This window comes from Ambystoma mexicanum, chromosome 2p, assembly GCF_040938575.1.
Source record: "Ambystoma mexicanum isolate Mex_15411 chromosome 2p, UKY_AmexF1_1, whole genome shotgun sequence".
Taxonomy (NCBI): domain Eukaryota; kingdom Metazoa; phylum Chordata; class Amphibia; order Caudata; family Ambystomatidae; genus Ambystoma; species Ambystoma mexicanum.
The window spans coordinates 843,730,588-843,752,912 of NC_090923.1; the positions used below are offsets into that span (position 1 = coordinate 843,730,588).

Below are 22,325 nucleotides of genomic sequence, written 5' to 3' on the forward strand. Positions count from 1 at the left end.
TCTTTGTGAACTTTGGACCTGTCAATCAGGGGAAGGCTCTCTCGAAGGCTTCCATTTCCAGATGGCTCTCCTGCTGTATCATGTACTGTCATCGGTTGGCAAACCGACCACTGCCTGGCCGTCCGAGAGCCCATTCCACCAGAGCGATCGCAGCTACCACGGCGTTCCTTTCTGGTGTGCCCCTGCTGGACATATGCAGGGCTGCTACGTGGAGGTCGACGCACACCTTCACGAAATTCTACTGCGTCGATCGGGATTCCAGGGAGGAGTCCAGGGTCGGCCAAGCAGTGCTGCGCAACCTGTTCGCCTGAGGTGAGCCTGGTGAGGAGGTAAGGTGCTTAATGTTGAGTTTGATGTAATGCTTAATGTTGAGCCTTTGCCACCTCCCGTGGTTGTGCATGTGTGTACTGCTATGTATTCTTTATTCATGAGCATGTGAATCCATGCCAGACACCATGTTGGAGAAGGAACAAGTTACTTACCTGTAACTGTTGTTCTCCAGCATGGGTCTGGCATGGATTCACATGCGAACCCTCCCGCCTACCCCTCTGCGGCTCTTCGCTTGGTCATACTGCCACTTCACGTGCTTCCAAATCTGAAGATGGCTGCCAGAGGCGGTGCTTAGGTAGAGGGCAGTCATTGGCTGTGGTCAGTATGACGCAGAGACCAGTGATTGGTTATTGCTACGAAAGACAGATCAGAAACGAAACTGATACTGGTTTTTTCTTTACCGAGGATTCCCAGCCTGACGACGGGGAATATTCATGAGCATGTGAATCCATGCCAGACCCATGCTGGAGAACAACAGTTACAGGTAAGTAACTTGTTCCATCCTGGTGATATGTCTGGGTGCACTATTGGGCGGAAGAGGAACTCCGCGGGTATTCTCCAATCCAGCTTTTTTAGCTCAGGAACTACTTGGGCCAGTGTTTTTAAACCTTCAATGAACATTCTTTCGTCCACTGGCAGGCCACGTATTTCCGGTGCAGTTGTTTGAGCCTGTACTACCAGCATTACACGTAATGAGCATATTCCTGGTGTTGAAAACACTATACCTCTTTCAGTGAATGATATTGTCATGTTGAGTTTGCTAAGAAGGTCCCTCCCTAGCAAGTTTATTGGCTAATGTTCATAATACAGTAAGGGTGTTTTTACAGTTTTACCTCCCACTGTCACATCCAAAGCTTCTGTGTAAGGAACTTCAATTACAGCCCCAGAGAACCCCTGCGTCTCTAACTTCCGGTTAGATAACGGAAACCGGCCCTCCCCAATACATGATTTCTCCGCTCCCGAATCCACCATGAATATGAACTGCTTGTCTCCTATCTGCGCCCCTACCAATGGTTCCTCTGCTGCATCGTAGGTGGTAGATGGAACAGGACACGCAAGTGTTCTCTGTGGGCTGTCCTATGCGGGGTGTCTCATTGCCCCCCCCTGGTTGAACACACTCCCTGAAACCACTGATACGCCACTATAGGGGGCTGGTGCTGGGGCTCCATTTGCTGTTGTCGCAAAAGGGTTGCCTGGGGTGTAGTGCATAGTGTCATTGTTCTGTGGGTGATTCTGTGTTCTGTATTGGTGTCCCTGCCGTTGCTCAGGGTACCCCTGCCCTGGGTCCCTTTGTTGTTGTCCCATTGGGAGACCATATAGGCTCCCCGGATGAGGATGGCCATAATGTTCTACCTCTGGAAATCCGTTGTTTGGTCTACTTCTGCACTCCCTGGAATAGTGTCCCCACCTCCCGCAGTTCCAACAACTCCCTTGCGCACCTCTGGGACCCTGCCATCCGTTTCCTCCCATTCCCCCATACCCTTGTCCACCTCCTCTACGGCCCCTGTACTCACCTCGTCCCCCTCGAGGGGCCCACTCCTGCCACTGCGGACCTCCACTCTGCTCCTGCTCGTTCCACTGCCGCTGCCCTGCTCCTGCCCAATTAGTTGCCATCCTCCCTTGTATTGCTACCAGCCCCTCCTCCTCCTCATCTCCCTCCCTACTGTGTGGGATTGCGGCCACTGCTGCAGCGACCTTCACCAGCTTTGTTTGTACTAGTTTCGCTTTGTCTGCCAATCTTCTCTGCGCCACCTCCTTTTCCCTCTCTTTTATTTGTTTACAGTGGTGAACTATTATGCTCTGAATTTCGGGCCATCCTTTTGCTTCAATACCTGCTATTTTGTCAAGTGCTTTTTGCACTTCTTTTGGGAGCCCCCTCTTTATTATGAAGTAGAATAATGATGTTGATTGATACCAGGGCGTGCCCGTTTCTGCTCTCCACATCTCTTGGACCCGAAAAATGTAATCCATAGCATCTTCCCCATCATTCATTGTACATTGCATTACTGACTGCAAATCTGGGGTATCCGGAAACTTTTCCCGCAAGGCATCCCACACCCTGGCACATACTGTGTTGAAAGAGGCACCATCATGGCGATCGCAGTCTAGCGTTACTCCCGGGAAGCCAGCTTTTATCCATACTCTGTCAGCCTGATCCCCAACTGCTGATACTAGCAAACTTTTCACGTTGCCTATTGCCAGAGGTACCCCGGCTGTGTGTTTCTCAAAGGCATATATCCACTTGCTTGCCCCTCCTGATAGCGGGGGAAATAACTTTAACAAATTGGCCTTATCCATCTGAGCCCAGGGTATGTAATTCGGCCTCCCTCCTCCCCTGTGTATTAGTGGGAGCTGCAACTTTCCCTTTGTCGTTGTATCTGTACTCACCTTCATTCCTGATTTTCCTAACGATGCCATTTTTCCCAACCTGTTCCTTAGTCGCCCTGTCCACTCATCATCCATCGTTCTCATTGAGCATGCGCCATCCAACCCTTCGCTTCCCCCTCCCATTGCCATACTTTGCCTTTCACTTTCTTCTAAATCGTCCCCTATATCGCATAGCAGCTCCTCTCTGCCTCCTGTGGGCCTCTCTTCGTCATCAGTACACCCCTCTCTTCCCTCTAGTTCAATTATTCGTGTCGGTTCTTCCTGTATCCTAAACAGCATCTCTCCTTTTTTCCACCCTTCTTCAAATGTTCTATTCTCACTCTGCGCTCTGGATGCAGGCTTTGATCTAGCTGTATTGAGTGCAGTCCGCTCACATATGCTTTTTATTCTCGAGAGCTCATCTTTGGCTATAGAGGGCCTCGATTCTAAATCTCCTGTTAATTTCTCTATGTCCACCCTTGGTGTACTTACCTACTCTCGCTCCCTATGACTCTCATATGGTAGGGGTGCTGTTGGCCCTTGTGTGGTAGTAGTTGTCGGTGGGGGTACATAGGTTGGGTCACTGTATCCCTCTGCGGGCACTGGTTTATTTAGTATTGGGTACAACCTAGTTACCTCTATCCGTGGCTCCTCTTCTGGCAATACCTTATCATCCTTTGGTATCATTAGTGGATTGTCAGTGGTAGATGGTAGATCAGGATCTAATTCCCTTGTCTTAGGCGGGGGTATCTCTTCAAACAGTCTCCATAGGTCTAATATTTCTCTCCTATTATGTAGCTGCTTCCCCTTGTATTTCAAACAAATGCATGTGGCTACCATATCTAGGACACTCTTGTCAAACGATCCCCCTTCAGGCCATATCTGAGGTAATCCCTCCCCCTTCAACTCTGTGATCCACTGATCATGATATTTCTTAATCCGTTCCGCGTACCCAGGTAGGTTCTTACAAATATGTGATAAGGGTGTTTCTGCCCCCATACTTCGTACTCGCTCGATACTGGTGTATCTCTTTATATCTCGATATCTCAATATAAACGTATCACCATGTGAGTTCGCGTATTTATGTCTTACTGAATCGTGGGGACATGCGTATTTTCTCTCCCCCTGTACTCCATGAGAATGGCTGCGCACAGCCTCTATTCTATCATCTTTGGGGGCACGTACAAGAGCAAACCATCAGTAATTTTGACAATGTTACCCAACAAATCAAAAAAGTAAACACTCACTTCACCACATTACTCTCTTCTTTGTGATATTTCTTCTGGTCACACTTACCATGACCATACCATAATTATGTATTTCTGACCACTTTTACACACTCATTATAACAAATATGTTCTGACACATACGATGCTTACACACCCATAGGCAGCACTCTATTCACAGCTCAGTTTGTCCTCCCTTTCCTCCCTTGCCAGCTGTCCCTGTCCGTCTTACTCTGATATATATTTGTTTCCTAATTTTAATGTAAAATTGTCTTTCTACTTAGATTATATCTTTGTTTGTACTAACCCACTTTATTTTCCCGTAAACCTAAAGAAAAGAATAGAAAGAACAGCAGTCACTAATGTATTCTTCGTGTCTTCCTTTACCAGACACCTTTATCTCATTTTCCACTTCTTCATATATTCCCAGTACTAGTCAAGATAGCACTATGCGGCGCCGCCTTCCACCCCCTCGCGGAGCTAGGTTCCCGTCTCTTTATCTCTGTTCACTTCTTAATCCTAATGGCCATATGCAAAGAAAAAGCAAAGAAAGTGTAGAATGGTCCTTAGTAGACCCAAAGTGCCCCCCTTTCAACCAGCCTCGTTCCCTGTCCTATGTTTCCTCCCCTACTCCCTTTATGGTCGCTCGCACTCAATACTCACGTGCCCGTCTTGAACCGAGAGTCTCCAAAACTGGGTCCGTCCAGGCAGTGTTGCCGTACGCTCAACGGTCAGCCCCGGCTCCGGCGAGCGGTACTCAAAGGGGATTTTTCAACCGGGATCCCGTACCCTCTCTCTGTTGAGTGCGCACTTCTGAGCGTACCGGTCGCCGTTGGCGGGCAGCCTCCCGGAGCCGGCGCACCGTGCGTATCCCTTTTCGACCGGAGATTTTCGTGCCAAAGGGGACGGTAGGGATATATATATATGTTAAGAGAGAAGTTAATATCACGATTTCGGGGTCACCACTGAAGGCGAGTGTCCCCAGCTAGCACAATCCTCCCCACAATGAGAGACAATAATGGACTCTCCCAGGAAGGGAATAAGTCCAAGACAAAGTGCGGGTGAGCGTAAATGGGAGTTTATCAATCAAAATAGGGCATGCAAAGAACTCTGCAAACTCCGAGAGCGCTCTGTCTGACAATAGCAAAGGTCAATAAGAACGTCATAAACGTCATAAGAACCTACACACTATAGGGGGCACAAGTTCGTGGGGATTGGGTGGCGACGACTAGCTATAGGTGCTGCTGCAATGTGGTCTGTCGTGGCTGGAGGACGTCACTGGTTACCCTCGTGGGTTGGGCTGGGCCTGGCAGGTCAGCTGGGTTCATCCGGGCGGTGTTTTTGTGCCAACTGTGGCCAGTGTCAGAGATGAATGTCTTTCCTGACTTTCTGCCCTAGGGCCACGCACACCGCAGTCATTCAACCATTGCAATATTATCTTCTCTGGTAAATCTTCCAATAGGTTAGTCTACAGGTTAATGCAACACAGGAGGAATGCACCTAAAGCGGGGTCTGTTGGCGATTCATCAATACATGGTTACCATCGTCCTGTTACCGGGTATCGTAAGTCGTGGGGTTGGGTCTCGGGGCATGGGACAGGCGGTCCATGTCATCATGTCTTGTTAGAAGCCATTATGGATGTGTTCCTGTAATGTTGCCATAATATTAGGTGTCCTAATTTTACAGGGGCCATTAACCTAAGGTGAGCCAGGGGGTCGTGGAGCCTAAGAAAGGGCGCCTCTGGTTTACTGCTGGGTTGTAAATAATTCAGGTGGCAGGCCGTGGCCTTGGGTGCTGCGGGGGGAACTACAAATCTTTGAAGTGGCTCCAGCCGAGTTGTGGGAGGTGGAGCAGCGCAGCACAGGCCTCTGCTTTTTCGTCTGGCAGGCAGGCTTCACTGGGAGGAAGGGGGAATGGCCTTGCATGTGCTCACAAAGGTACTTTCCTCGTGTGTTGCCGGCTTTAGGTGGAAGAAGCATTAACATTCAAATAATATACAATACTCATTGAGTCTTTCCAAAGCTCACGTTTTAACATTGCTAGTGCCATCCATATGGCCAATTCGAGCACATTACTTGTACACTATGTTTTTAACAACTACAACATTTTGTTATATGCTTATACAAGTGAGGTAGTAATAAGGTTGGTGGAGCACACAGAAACAACCCGCCAATGAGACTGACGGCGGCGGCACATAGTGGGCCTGGACACACACACACACACATATGGTGCATTTGTCTTTCTTTGCACTCTAGCAGCATTAGTTCGGTTATGGCGCGGGACCGTGGGGTGCAATCTTTTCAACGAAACACATAACACGAAAACCCCCGGGACGCTTTTACTATTTGCGCATAACTGCGGGATGTGGGTGCTTCATTCTTAATGTCATATGAGCACACATTCTGCCATGTTTATACATTTTACAGGTTTTTTAGTCAGAGAGGTTGTGGAGAGGACGCTTTCATCACAAGTGGTTTTCTCATTAGTATTTGGGAACTTTGCTTTTGTCAGAGGACCATTTTACAGTTCTTTTTCCACCGAGGCCCTGCTGGCCGGGTCATGCTGGGAACAGCGATACACTGCGGAAGGTGAAATGTTACAGTGTTGGTATCTAACACTAGCTCATGTCCGTCTTGTTCGTGGGAACGGGCTCTCAGCGGATCTGCCAGAGAGCTGTGGCCACAGGGATAATTGAAACTCTCCAAAGGTGGGGGCCGTGCTGCGGTGCACAGGGCTCAAACCATCTTCATTAGACAAAATGGTTTCCGAGGCCTAGCTAAATTCAGCAGGTTTGGTCAATGTCTTTGGCAGGTGACCCATCCACCACCTGGGCCCTGGTGGTAGGGAGGGGACCCCTGACGAGCCAAGGGCCTCACCGGGGGAGAAGATGCAGGGGAAGGGGGTCTTCTGGGCCAATCCTCCCCTACACTAGCTAGGGAGACACCGTAAGGTTTCTCTCAATATACACAGCAGAGTGTTACTAACCTCATTGCTAGTTTGAGTATGGTGAAATTCGGTAATATTATGTTGTTAACTTATTGATGTAGCTTCAGCGATTATGAACGATGTCACGCTGTAGAATTAGTGTGATGTATTAATTGTTGTTTCATTCCACTTTACTAACACAGACAATCAGAAACATAGGGACTAAAAATATTATGAGGAGAGCATAAAGGCAAGGCTAGCCAATTGGAATGCTTCTTGCCATTTTAGGTACATTTATCTAATAATCAGGTTCAGGATGTATTACATCCTGAACCTGATCTAGAAGTGTGCATGGTTTCCTCTCATGCTTCAGGGTTACATTATAGGTGGTCACACCTGCTGCAAAAAGTGCAAAAGAACCAACATTCTTCTACCTTGACAATTGCCTGCAATTTCTTCTTTTGCTGTTTTATGGTGTGTTGTGAGTTATCTACTTCATCAACATCAATATCCTTTTGCAGATTCCAAGAAAGGAATGAGCGACCGCCACCAGATTCTTGCTTTCGTGTCCCTGTTGGAGACCAACAAGCCTTATGTGGTGAACTGCGTCAGGATTCACGCCCTGCACGTGAGTTCATGTGATTGTCTGGCTTTGCTCTTGTTGTTTTATTTGAGGATGCATCCAACCACATGTATATTTAGCTTGAGTGTCCATGTGCCCTCGCATTTGGGAGCCTCTCTTATTGACTCACACAGTTCAACCAACATTGCTGGAAACTCATTAACACTCAAATAACACATCAATTACCAAGCATTCCAACCGTCAGGTGGAATGCTTGGTGTATGATGTGTTAGTTGTGTGCTGTTGTGTTAGTTATGTCATTGATGCCACACATGCCTAGAGAGTAAATGCATCTTGGTGGGATCCTCAAAACTTTACTTTCTTTCCTACTGAAGCTGTAACAGCAGAAAAATAAAGATGCAATTGCCTTTTATAATGTTCCTTTCTGCGCAATGCTCCTTCAAGTGAGGATAACTTCAATACATTTACTCAGTTTAGTATGGGTGCACCGAGTTGCTTTTGTGTGCGCTTTGATTGGTTGTTGCACTTTATGCTGCCCTATTTTGTGTGAACTGATATACTTAACATGAAGCGGTTATGTTTGTTTGATGCTGTTTCAGAGCAGCTATTGCCCTGTGCCATCCCTATTAAGTTAATGATAATGATGTGTTATTTATATAGCGCCTTAATCCAAAGCGCTTTACAGAGCACATATTTACATATAATATCATCCAACCGAAAATGGTACTCATTTATCGACCTCGGAAGGATGAAAGGCTGAGTTGGCCTTGCCGGGATTCGAACCTGCGACCTGCAGATCACTTTCAGATCGCAGCAGCGAGCGCTCAACCCACTGAGCTATTTTACCGGCTTGATGGCTGTAATGTTTTGAATAAATCATAACCACAGGCACAGCTCCGGGCAACCCTCCAGACCATTGTTAGAGATGCGGAAAGACCATATGCAAATCAGGATTGGTCCCACCCCAAAAAGGAGAGTGCAGCCCGAACTGTTAGGTTACATCCCTTCTGCACGAGACTACAAGCATCCTCAGACATGTTTTGGCCCCTTTTGTGGTGGGACCAAGCCTGATTTCCATATGGTCTTTCCCTTTCTGTAATGGCTTAGCAGGCTGAAGCACGATGGCCTGGAGGGTTGTCCAGAGCAATGCCAGAGGTTAGGATTAATTCCAGACCTTGCAGCTGCCATCTTTTTTGTTCTGCATAAATAACCCAGGGTCAGATGGGTATGCCCAGACATGGGTCCTGAGCTTGCTGGCCTAGACAACCAAGCTACTCCTCACTGATGACGCTCAATGAGGCTGAAACATGTCTTGGGGATGCTTGTGGGCTCGTACAGAAGGGATGTGAGCTAGCAGTTTGGGGTTGGATTGCCCCTTTTGGAGTGGGACCAAGCCTGATTTGCACATGGTCTTTCCTCATCCGTAATGGCTTGGCAGACTGAAGAACGATGCTCTGGAGGGTTTCCTAGAGCAATGACATAGGTTAGGATTAATTCCAAACCTTCCAGCCATCCCCTCATTTGTTTTCCATCCCTAATAGTCCATTCTCCTTCCCGCCTTATAGGCTAGTTATCTATTTGTCAAATGGGGGAGTGCTCCTAAACCCTCCTTGTCTGCTACAGCCAGCCGCCATTGCTGAACCCGCCCACATCTAAACTGCAAAGCAGGCATCTGGCTATCCCTTCAACAGCCCATTTCTCCTTTCCAGCTACCACTTCCCTCTTCATCCATTCTTCCTCTGTTGTATGTCTCTCTAATGGGGGATTCCCTCCCATACCCTCCTCCAATGCCCTCTCTTTTCACCTTTTTACTGCTATGCCAGCCAAGCTCCCCTGTCTTTGTTCCTTCTCACTGGTGCCGGTCCCTGGTAAGAGTCCTGCCTTCAGCCATATTGTGGTGCAAGCCGCCCATGTCCTTTACTCAGATTCTCAATGGGAGGTTTGTATACCCAAAGACACTCTTGCAAATGCTTTTCCATTGTACTGGTGTCGGCCAGTAAAAGTAGTGCTAATTTGCTCACATATTCCATCCCTTTTCCACCGTACTTAATCAGACATTGCATGTGCAGCCACACCGTTCCCCTCCCCCCTAATATGCCCTCTCCCTCTCTTTACCACTTTAAGACCTTGAGAGCGCTGAAAGCATCAGACAGTGACCATGTTGCTTTTGTTCATAGATATTGTTTTTCTCTCTTTTTAGTGCCGATCATAGTCTATTTGCAAACAAGCACAGGATTCAAGGGAGGATTTCCTAATTATATGGGTAGGGAAATTCCCACATCAACCCCCATCTGAGAGGTTTCATTCAGGAATCCCCTGTCTGTAAGTGATCCAGGGTTTTTTCACAGAAGTATGCACCTCTTCTTCAGCCATCCTGTTCCCCTGCCATCTTTTTCAATTAGCAGGATCCAAGAGATATAGTTGCCCATCAGCCACTTAACACTTCTTCTCTACCTTCTAGACCTATCTTGGTGGCAAGCCCTAATCTTTTTTTTTTAACTGCTTCCGCTCAGTCATGACCTCTGTAGAAATGTGGTCTTATTTCCTTGAGCTTGCAAAGCAAGATGACCAGCCTCTTTTGTTTGCTTAGGGTGCTAGACCAATGGATTTATGTGACTCTCTTCCAGCAGTTGCAACCCCACCTTGGGGACTGGTGGTGACCATGGTACCAACTAACATTCCACAGCTGCCTCAGCTTGAACCTTTTGGCCAGTGCTTTGGTTCTGCTTCCATTCTTGCAGCCATCACTGCCTCTCCAGTTCTTTCTACATGCCCTCTCTCTTCAGCAATACCAGGACCCCCTGAAGAACCTCCAATTCTGAACCTATCTTCAGCACCTAGAATAATGGGTGGGGTCCTTCAGGACAGCTCATAGTAGTTGACATCTTCAAGAGAACTTTATACTTCCCAAGACAATAGTTCTTGCTCAAATAAGTGTGCAGCCCCAAGATCAGGTGTACCTCTCCAGGATGATGTGCTCAAAAACCTGTGAGAGCAACCATGTACCATAGTGGCTACAGGCTCAAAGTTGGAGGTGCGATACTGCTCACAACTAAAAGCAAAATAGGATCTACCAGCTCACACACTGGCCCAGTGCTTTGTAGTCAGGTCATTCCTGCTTTTACGGGTCGCCCTATAAATACTGTCCATATTCTTCATTGTATGTGGTAGACAGACTGAATCCAACTATATATGATTTCTCCATCTATGAGAACCTGGCCTTAGTTCTGCAGAAGCCTAGTGAAAGAAAGACTCCCACCTGTGAGGAGGGTTGTGAAGGGCATTGTGTAAAGGAGCTTGAATCAAAAGCCGTATTCCACAGAGAGAACAGCCGGAAACTCACCAACTAGATTCAAATTAGACATGACAACAGCCATTGCAGTGATAAAAACACTTGGAGATGATGTTAGGCCAAGGGTAGCACCCTGAACTGCCAATGTTGACTTGCAGCAACAAATTGCAGATTTGTCCCATCATTTGGCAATATTGGCACATTGAAGTAGACATACCGGAGAGCGAATGACACCATCCGGTCAACATGAGATAGCACCCCTTATCTGAGCCAACATCACCTATTGAATCTTTATTTTTTCATGAATTTGTTAAGGACCTTTAGGTCTAAAATGGGCATAAACTTCCCTGGTTCTTTTTGGTATCAGAAAATATTGAGTTTAGCACCCAATGAGGTGCTTGACTTTGAAGAACAACTCTGCTTATCATTATAGATGTGATGGGAATTGCTATCTGTTGTGGAAAAGCCGTAGCTTTTTTGATTTTTATGAAATAATAAAATTATGTGGGAAATTCATATCCAAAAGCGTGGTCTGATGATCAGACCTCCACACCCACTCTTACGTTGCAGGCCAGAAGCATAGTGACAGCTGTGTCTTGCTACTTTTCTGCCTACCCCGCCTGGTAGGTGTTACACACAGTAAAGCACATATAAGGGGTTCTAAGCTCTGCCGCTTTCTCTGATGCTGGTCTACTGCAGACCTGTCATGGTGGCCCTCTACAATCAGAGTTCCAGTTTTTTGTGTCAAAAGTATCAGTGTGATAATCGTTTATGATGTGCTTAATACCAGAGACCAGTCATTAAGTGCGGGATCGGTATTCAATCCTGTGTTGCTCTGTGCTGTCTTGCTTTCCAGCCAAACGCTTTGCCCCTGAGCCATCCTTCCGACCATCCTGGTCATAGTACCTATCTATCTCCGCGCTTCCTTGCCTGGTAAGCAGTGATTGCAGCCGATAGTCCATTTCATGTAGTGAGTCCACAGCTGTGGTACAGGTAAGTGCTGGGCCGTGGGAAGTGGTTGGCAGTCTTGGGCACTCACGCTGGTTCTTTCATATGTGGTGCGCCGAGAATAGGAGTTCCTGGAGTTGCTAGGGTGGGCTGCTCTCTCTCCAGTTTAACGTTGAGAATGCTGGTTCCAGTAGTCCTCTAGAAAAGACGGCCAGCATTGGAACACAGGGGCGATCAACAGTGTTACCAAAGTCCATTACACAAGCACATAGGGAAATGGTCGGCGCTGTGGCTCTATAGAGTGCCTCCCTACCCCTCTGAGGTAGGAATGTCTCTGGTTTCCAGCCTGATAGGCCTCCCACCCCAGGCTCAGGAGGGTCTCCATCTCTTCTTGACATTACTGACCATGTCACAGTGGTTTACAGGTAATAAAGTTGACACTTTTGAGACAAGGATAATTTAGTTGCTTGTGAAAATACCCTTACAAATTGTGAGATACAGTTACACCAATATTTAGCGAAGAAGAGTATCACAGCACTTACAGAGCATGCAAAGGCAGCAGACTGATATGTGAGCATTTATTCAGCAGCTCAGGTGACCGCAACCAAACCAGATGACAAGGCATCAGATAATAGTGTACATAAGGAGGAAAAGGTCAGCGGTTCTGCAGCTTCTTCCAAGTAGGACCTCTAAAAATACGAAGGAAAATCCCTGGGTTGGTCAAGTTCCACGTAAAAGAAGAGCGAGGGCGCCTGTAGCACTGATGCACCCCATCCGCAATACCCCAATGTTGTTTTTTCAGTGGGAATTGACACAAAAGAAGGGAGATCAGGCATGCAAGGGTAAACACAAACAGGCCATTGTGGCTTATGTTCTCATTGAGGAGGCCATAGTCAGAATGACATCTTAGGAAATTAAGTGCACTTGGCCAGGGAGTGGCCGAAGGTTCCCTAGGTAGGAGTGGGACCGATACCTGCCTCTTAGAGGAATCCCCAGTGCCTGACAATACTCAGATGTTTTTGGAGCACGTCTCCATAAACTGGGAAAGGTCTCCCGCTTTGCCCGACACTGCTGCTGGTGTCACAGTTGTCACTCGACAATGAGTGAAGGAAAGGCACACGCCTTGGACCAAAGCAGCCAGTGAGGGAGTTTGATGGTCTGATCACATGTCCCTTGGCAATAGTAGAGTTTGGTTGGAGGGGTAAAACTTCCCTGCACTGTGTTACAGTAAAAGACTCCATTCCAGTTGTGTGTCTGTTGGGTAAAATCCCACCCTGAAAAATAGTGGTTGTTCCCAAACAATTGTTTGAGAAAAACAACTTTTTTTCATGTTTGTATCCAACCTAGATGCCAAGGTTGAGCCTTTATCCCCCGCACCTCAAATTCATTGTCAAAACCTTCACTCTCACTACTTACGTGACTACAGAATAAACCTAAGAAAGGTGTGCCGCTAGGTTCTATATAATGTTCTTAATATCCCACCCTGACCCATACTTAGTCCAGGTCACTACAGAGCATGTTCTGAGAGCAGCAAGGCCCTGGCACATTCTCAACTGGAGTGTGCAAAAGATTGGTAACTCACAGTCCAAATCTGAAGCCCCCTGAGGTACCTACTCTTTTGAAAGAGGGCTCTGGGGCCACTGACAAGTGTATGGATATATCACCGATTCAGTCATCTCAGGGTTGCCTAATGGCATAGAAAAGAAACCAAAGATGGTTACTGGGTAGTTTCAGACCAGAAGTGGTTGCCAGAACTTAGAGTTAGCTTCACCTGCAGTCCCAGATCAGGTTGACATTTTTCAGGTAGAGAGCGACTGTCCCACTCTGACAGGCCTGTGGAAGTAGGCTGGGGAGGCAGGGGAGCAGGTGCAGGGGAGGCACTGATCCACTCCAAGAAGGGGAACATGCACAGAGCAAAAACAAAGAGCGAAAGCCCTGGGTATTCAAAAACAGGGAACCGGTGCAAGACAAATGTCCCGACCAGTTCACAGACAAGGAGTTCAAGAATTCTGAGGCAGGGTATAGCCAGGGGTTGGTTGTGTACCCACGCCTGAGGAGTTACCTACTGGACTTTGCTCCTGACACACATGGTGGCCACTTGGAGTTCACTTAAACTTCTGGCAGCTTAACAAATTATTTCTACAATCCCCAGGTGGATGCAAAAATGGAAAAACTTCACCCTTTCCAGAGTTGCCAAAGGTCTGGTAAAATATGAGCGGCATGCAAGACTCACTCGGGTGGGATCCTCCCCCCCAAGATGTCACATGAGAGGGGATCCCATGTCATGTTTGTGGCTATATAGATAGCACAGAAAGATCAACAGGCCTATGTACTGAAAAGCTGGTTTCTAAAGGGACTCTGTTCTAGAACTCCCAGACAGACTATACTCTGAGAAATGAAAGATAGCCAGGTACCTGTAAATATCAAATTGGAGTAGACCCGGCACAGCTGAGTTGTTGACCCGCCCATTACATATCTTCACAGTATGCTGATGGGAACAAGGAAAAACTAACAGACATTGCACATGGCCATACCGTCAAAGTCTGTTCTCAACATTCTAGTACAGTATATTTGCTTGCCTCGATGAGAAGCCTGGCTCGTAGAAGGGTGGTTTGCACATCTTTTGTGATTTGGGGCATGTGAGGAAATACCATCTGGTAAGGGTGTGAAAGCCCTAGCTTTTTTTATTTGTATTTAATAATAATATGATGCAGGTAATTCCATCCCAGAAAGGGCGGTCTGATGATCAGACCCCCCTTTCAGAAGCTCAGTGCCAAAAGGATAGTGACATGTGCACTGCTGCATCAGTCTCCTGATCTGCAGCTCCTAATGTATAGTGGCTCAGAGCAGGTTCAGAGGTCTCAGGTGCCCTGTTTGACCGCTGCTGTGACAGCAAAGTCACTGTAGACAGTGGTTGCATTCAGATTTGCACCTCTGATCCAAAACCATAATACATATGATAAACTGCCCCGTTGTGGCAGGATAATCTTCAAATATAAGCCATACCAAAATATATATTGGCTGGTGCATAAATATTAAAAGTCACATCTGATTTGTAGCATACACGTGTCAACACTTGATGCCATCTAGCTATAGAAGATCAGTGTGTATTCTAGTCAGACTGCTATCTCTGCTTACAAGCAGGAGCAGAGCAATGGGCAGGAACACTGTGCCTCTCTGTGATCCTTTGGAAGGTTGGATAACACTTCTTCCAGCAGAGCAACTCCCAGCAGGACCCTCCTTGGATCCTACGTGGGAAACAAGCTTCAAGAAGCGCACATAAACAAAAGGGCTAGCCTCACACCAGGGGGTTGCATATCAACAGGCCTTTGAAGTGCAGACTTAGAGAAGGAGGTTTAGGCAACCAGGCAGAGCAGGCATAGCAAAAGGCTGGGTAGAAAACCAAGCCACACAGTCGCTCTCCATTTGATCACAACAGGGATATTGAACTTCAAAGTCTCTTACTCTCAATTATTAGTTAGAAGTTAGAAAATGTAGTATCTAGGTTTTGTAAATCATCACAAATGAGTCTGTTCCTTTTTTGCTTTGTGACAAATTTATAAACACAAAGTGAATTTGCCAAAAAGTGGTCACTAATGACTTCTTAGTGAGGAAGTGGTCAATACATCCTTAAAGTATATAGACTCGGTTTTCCAATGCATTTTGGAGATTGTCTCCTTCTTCGGGGCCAGTCTAATACTTAAATACATGAAATACATAAAATATGCATGAATTTCGCAAAAGAAAGTAAAACTAATACAACATACCAATTGTGGTTATTTCAGTTTTTGTCAGAAGGAAATGGCGAAAAGAAAATAGTGAGAGAAGCACATTAGTGAAATGAAAGGAATACAAGAATGGGGAACAGTGTATGTCCAAGAGTCTCCTGGAGGATATGACCTTGCGTAAATCAGGAAGGTTCCTGAAGTGTAACGTGTGATAGTTACAGAATTCTTGCTTTCAACCACCATGGGTTGGCGGTAAATGGCGGCTTGCCGATGTCTAATAAACACACAAGTAATGATGTGATCGGTAAGTATGGTGGGGCTGAAACTATGTTAAAAAGGGGAAAAATGCTATGTATAACTTACAGAGCAGTGACAATGCAGCCTCCTGTCAGCATACGGCAGAAAGCTGAGCGCGTTCACGAAACCCAAAGGCTTCCTTGTTAGGGCGTTGCCAGGGCAACTGAACTTCTTTTGTTTGTACGCTGCTGCGTCGCGTGCAGAAATCATGCGGCGCGGGTTTTAATTAATCCATGTGTGCTATAATGGAAAGTCTGAGTACAATGAAAGCGCTTACTATTATGTAGAAAGTGCAGATGCAGCCTCTGATTAGCGTACGGTGGCAAGCTTATCACGTACTTGAAGCCGAAGGCTTCCTTGTTTGGGCATTTCCAAGGAAACGGAACTACTTTGTCTAGTACGTTTCCGCTTTGCGTGCCGAAATCACGCAGCGCGATGGAAAATAATGTATGTGGACTCTAATATAACCAGCTTGTGGAGTGGTGTGTAATGTGAGAATGAAAAAATAAAATAAAAAGAAAAAATAGACGTAGAGGACATACTATTGCCAACCACTGATGATAAACAAATATGTAACCACAAATGAACATATATACATAAAACATCAAAAAACATAAATAACAGTATGGTACTTGTTCATGGTGAGAATAACAAATAAATACAGGAAAATAAGAAACAAATCTGTTCATGTATAAGCACCACAGGACACTGTTGGTGTCGCCGAGGCGGCACCTTGGGTCCCAGACAACAGTCCAGGAAGGGTGTCTGTGGCGCTTAAGACTCAAAGGTATACAGCACATTTAGAATGTATGTTAATCAACACTTTATCTCAATAGGCAAAACAATAAATCGTGACATATTCTATTCAGGACATAGTATGGTCTATGTGATTTCCATGTTGTGATGAGCAACATTAAAGTTAGCTGAACCAATCATTATGTTCAAATAAAACAATGGTAATTGATCTCTTCGTTGAGACCATTGGGAGTCAGGCTACCCAGTTTGTCGATCCAGAATGTTTCCCTTCTGTTAAGCCGTAAAACCAAGTCCTCCTGTGCATTGTTTCTGGTCAAAACTTCTAGAATCTGAAATCTTACTTGTGTTAAGTTATGACCTTTGTTGACCCAGTGACGAGCCACTGCTGAATTCATATTTGCATTGCGAATGCACGAGCGATGTTCATTCCAATGTGTTTTAGCTGTTCTTGTAGATTACCCCACGTAAAACTTACCGCATGGGCACTTGATTCCATAAATGATGTTGCCACTATCACAAGTACCATATGTTTTAAGAAGGATGTTCTTGCCTGTACGAGGATGATATATGACATTGCAATAAGTGCCAAGGATATGTTCCAGTTCGCTTTGTGATAGATTCTTTCACTGGTGGTCTTGTTCTCACTAACTCGTCCCATAGGGTCCGGCTTCTTTGGTATGCAAAAATTGGTAATTCATCATTTAGGTTCTGTACTCTGATGTCATTCTTAAAAATACCCTAGTGTTTATTGATGGTATTTTTGATTTTGTTGCTTTGGACAGAAAATTTAGATACATAAAGAGGCGATTTGAGTTCTCTCTTGATTTTCTGAGTGCTTACTATCAAAGTATTTCGGTCCAAAGTGTTCACTCTTTCAGTGGCTGAATCTAGTTCTTCTCTCTTATATCCTTGTGCCAAAAACTTATCCTTCATTTTAGTCTGTTGTAATAGATAATCTTTGGGATCACTGACGATTTTCATTACTCGTAATAACTGACTGTATGGTAAGTTTCTGAGTAAGCTCGGTTGGTGGAAACTCAAGCGATGTAACAGATTGTTACGGTCTGTGGGTTTGCGGAAAAGAGTGGTGTTGTAGCCTGTTTCATTCTTCTCTATTAGTACATCAAGGAACGTAATTTTACTGTAGGATGTTTTTTTAGTGAATTGAATTCTTCTGTAAATATTGTTGAGGTACTCAAAAAAAGGTGTTGAATTCTGATTCGGTACCCGTCCAAACCCCAAAAATATCATCGATATAACGTACCCAAAGGTGGATGTCCTTACTTCATTCATTTTTGTTAAGTCTGTGATCCATCTCATATTTATATATAAAACAGTTTGCATAGGTGGGTGCCATAGTGGCACCCATTGATGTACCTGAGATTTGTAAGAAAAACTGATCTTTGTACTGGAAATATGAATTTTTAGATATGAATTGTAAAAGGGTAAGTATGAATTCTTTTTTTGCTTGAATGTCTGGTGCTTGAAGTAGTATCCATTCAACTGATTCCATTCCTAGGCTGTGGGGTATTGATGTATACAGGCTTTTAAAGTCAATAGTAAACATCAGGTGATCTTGATGAAAAGGTATGGTATTCAATTTCTGCAAGAAATGCGTGGTGTCCCAGGCAGGCAGAGCAGAACAGAAAGAAGGAAGGGTTCCTCCATTTTGGTTTTCTGGAGGCTTCTCTTTCCTTCATGTCTCCTACACTTCCTGCACATACATCGAACTGTGGGTATGTTGCCAAATGTCAAAACTAACTTGTTACATTAAAAGGAACTGGATCCCTTAACACAGGCTTGCTTTTGTCCATTGCTGGTTGTCCTTTTGTCTTTCTAAGGAAGGGTTCTCCAACTCATACGTTGATTCAAAACTAATTTATTTGGAGCCTGCTGGGAGAACAGTCCTTTGCAGAGTCCTCCAGTTGTGTTGTTAAGGCAGCAGTTCCAAAGCAGAGGCGAGATCTGCTCCCTACTCCTCTCCATAGCACATGGAGGTGAACTGCTGTTGCAGCAGGACCTGCCCTTCTCAGCCAGCTGCCCTGGTACCTGAGCTCCGTAGTGGAGATGGACTCCTACATGTGCTGGGTAGCCTTCCATAGGTTGTACGTGATACCCTTGATTGGAGCTCACAGCACCAGAAGAGGCAAGGCAACTGGCCTCCTGCATTGTACAGCATCAGACTATTGTTGACCACGTTGTAACACCTTTGAACCAACAGGACCCACATTTCTACCTTTGGCACTTTTTTGAACGTCTTTGAATCGCTGTATCTGTGACTCTAACCAGTTTTCTGCTGTACCGCAGCAGCTTAGGCATCACTTGCTCCGGCCCAGAAAACCTTGCCACTGCAGAAGCTTTCAAACTGCCACGTCTCGAAAAGCTCCTGGAACCAGCAGCATCCTTGGTGTTGACCCAATCTCGGCCATCCAAGTGAACCGGGTGGCCTGATCAACCTGCACCCTTCGAACTCTGCATCAAAACTCACAGAACTTAAGCTTGAAACTGACTCTAAACCAGCTCCCCGTCTGGATCACTGTGACCCACCACATCCAGACCTAGTTTGACCCACTCTCACAAGGTTAAGACTGGTTCAACACTATCAAACCGCCAATAACTCAGAAGGGTACTACTACAAGATCACAGCCCCCTTAGTCCACTTTTGGGACCCTACAAACTGCTAAGCCACCCTTTCAAACCTTTTTTCTAACTAAGACCTATCCTTTTGGTACCATTATTGTGATTTATTTGCCTTTCACCCCAGCTGCATTATCTAGAGTGCTTGGATCATCTTCATACTGCATTTTCTGTGTTCGTTCCACAGGAGTGCATTTTGTCAGTATTTTTATAGTACAGTTCATTGAATATGGTGGGTTTAATTCAAGACTATATATATTTTATAGAACCTTGTTGGTCTCTTATTATTTTGGACTCTTGTACTATACTTGTTTGAGTGTCTATTGTTAAAACATTCACACCCCTCTTAAGAGTATAGCTTGCTGTGATGAGTCCAGTGGAGTCATCACTGTTTCCGTGGCTGTAACCCCCTCCCATGTGGGCAGGGGACAGCAGCCACTTCCTGATCCTGACCCTGGGGGTGCCTATATGAGGGAGGATTACATAGGAGGAGACAGCCCCCAGCGAGATGTCATGGCCTCCATCGGTTGAAACATGGTATCTCCCATTTTCCCTTGAAAATAACATCCCCGGCCTGAAACCCTCATGGCTTATTGTCATGCATCTACTCCTTTTTCTATGAAGAACGGGGAAACCCCTTTCATCTAATCTATGAACCAACCATGCCAATCTGATGGAATAACCTTTTTTTTTAAAAAAAATTTTTTTTATTTGTTGGCCATTTACAGGTACTAAATTCAACAAAGGTAGCAGGCGCCCCTCTCTCAGAAGAACAAGGCATCATAACCTGTTCAGTTGTTATTAACCACATTGAGAGTTCGCAGCCATCTGCTTTTTGCTCACTGTACCTTTCACAGATGGGAAATATCCATTTGCATGTCAGTCTTTGTCCTGCCTACATGGGCATTCCAGCACCGAAATGCTATGGCAATTCCTCTTTGAACAAGAGTACCAACAGCAACCCCATACACGTGTTTCAGCCTTAGCATCATCAGTGAGCTGAAGCTGAGCCTCTCTAAGCACAGTTTACAGGTACAACAGAGAGTATGGCATCATTTTCACAGTTGATCACATAAATCAATTTTTCTGGGATCAGGAAATATATAACGCATACAAGGAGGCAACGGCAGATTCGGGCAACATCATACATTAGCATTGTCACTCACACCCTTCTTCGCGGCCAGGAGGAGCGATTGTCGCCCAAGATATCACAGGGTCTGGCTGAGGCTGGAAGAGTCTGGGCATAGTGTTCCTCGTTCTCTTGTGCCCAAGTCAGCGCTTTAAGCCATTCATTCTCAGTAGGGGACTTATATGTTTCCAATGGAGGAGTATTGCCCTTTTAGCAGTTATGCATCCCACGTTGACAAAGGCCATGTTACTTCTCCTCAGTGCAGCCGACCACAAACCATTTCAGAAAGTCTGGCTGGGGAGTAATGTAATCGATGAAGTATTTTAAATTGCATAAATTTAAACCAAAAGTTAAGGGAGACCTTTCTGTTATAATCGCACAAGCGTGCCCATTGGGTATCTGTGAGTTTTGTTCCTAGTTCCTCGGACCAGCTAGGCCGTGCTTTCAGTGGGTGCGGTGGGGGGGACCATCTTGTCTACCACATCTTGTCTACCAACATTTTATATAATGTGGACAAAATGTGCCTGCTATCATTTGAATTGGCTATATAAGCAGGTATCGGAGTTTCGGGTGGTTCGCTGGGGTATTCAGGCCACCTAGTTGCCACCGCAGAGTGGATCTGATAGTATTGAAACATATCTCACCCAGTGTCTTCGTGGCCCGGCTTCCAGGTCTCTGGCGTGATGAACTCACCATTTGGGAATAAGTCAACCAGTGTTCTGTATCCCAATACCTCCCACTGGATTTGGGTTGCCCCGTTCCACAGTGGTAATAGCTCGGGGAAATTCCAGATTGGAAGCCATCGATAGAGTAGGTGCTCTGCCCCCATGTGGGAAAAGATCAATTTCCATGCTCTCAGCGTGGAAGCAACCTGATCCATCGGGGAATCATCCTCATATTGACTGTCGAGTAGCAGGGTCAGTGCGTCCCGCAGCCAGTGTCTCTAATTTAACATGAGGGGGAGGGTGTTCCACTATATACCAGTATGAGGCGAATTGCGCCTGGGAGGCCATCCAATATAATTCAGTGTGTGGTGCAGCAACCCCCTCCCCCTTCTCGTAGGCGGCTGTTAATTCAGGCCATATTTTTCGAACCGTCCCGGAGTGCCATAGGAATTGAGCGAAGTAAGATTTTCCTGGCCAGATTGGGACATTGGAGAAAACGTGGTGTAAGTTAGATAGTAGTGTCAATTTAATTAGTGAGAGCTTGGCAGGAGTGGACAACGGAAGGGCCTGCCACTTGTGCATTTTGTTCGCAACAACTACGGCGGCTGCATCATAGTTGTTCTTCAGCAATGTGGGCCGCATCCTAGATATCACCACTCCCAGGTATTTTGTCTGGTCGGGTGACCAGCGCAAAGGGAAGAGTCCCCGGTATTCAGATGTGTGGTCTATGAGCTGTAATATTTCCGATTTGGAGAGGTTAATTATGAACCCGGAAAACTGACCAATGTGAACTAAATCTTGCAATACGGAGTCCAGGTTAATGTGTGGATCACGGACGTATAGCAGCACGTCATCGGCGAACAGAGACACTATCTCCAGTTGGCCAAGTAGGCATAGCCCTCGCTGCCCGTGGCACTCCCTGATGAAATCTGACATGGGTTCAATAGCCAGGGCAAATAGCATTGGGGAAAAGGGGCAGCCCTGGCGGGTGCCTCTGCCCAGCTGGACTTGCTCAGACAAAAAAGAATTAACCACCACTGTATATGTATTTGTGTATATAGTATTTGGATATAGCGTAGCATGTTCGGGCCTATCCCCATTTTCCCCAGGACCACCCACAAGTACTCCCAGGACACCATGTCGAATGCCTTATGCGATCGATCGCTTGTTACCGCCACTGCCTATGCATGAGGGTCCAACTGTTAGGCAGAAACCTGTGCAGTTCCCTCTGGGAACACAGCAAAAGATTTAAGACTACAGGTGTTTGGCAGTAAACCCACTTGGTACCAGTCTGTACACTCAGATTCACTTGGTAGCTGTGGCTGAGCAGTCAGACTTCCCTCAAGAAGAGTTAGGCAGTATACAGAGTATTCAAAATAGGTCAAAAGAACACAATAGAACAAGTAAACACTGACCAGGGCTTGGTGTAAAAGAGATATAAT

The 22,325-nt window shown here is 45.9% G+C and overlaps 1 protein-coding gene across 1 annotated transcript in view; it reads left to right on the forward strand.

Annotated features, from left to right (window-relative positions):
- The window catches only part of DHX34 (DExH-box helicase 34), a 1,224,470-nt gene that overhangs the window by 732,744 nt on the left and 469,401 nt on the right, over positions 1-22,325 (forward strand). The window contains exon 13 of the mRNA XM_069644554.1: positions 7,370-7,476. Within this exon, the coding sequence (XP_069500655.1) occupies positions 7,370-7,476 (107 nt within the window). The remainder of the gene's footprint in view (positions 1-7,369; positions 7,477-22,325) is intronic.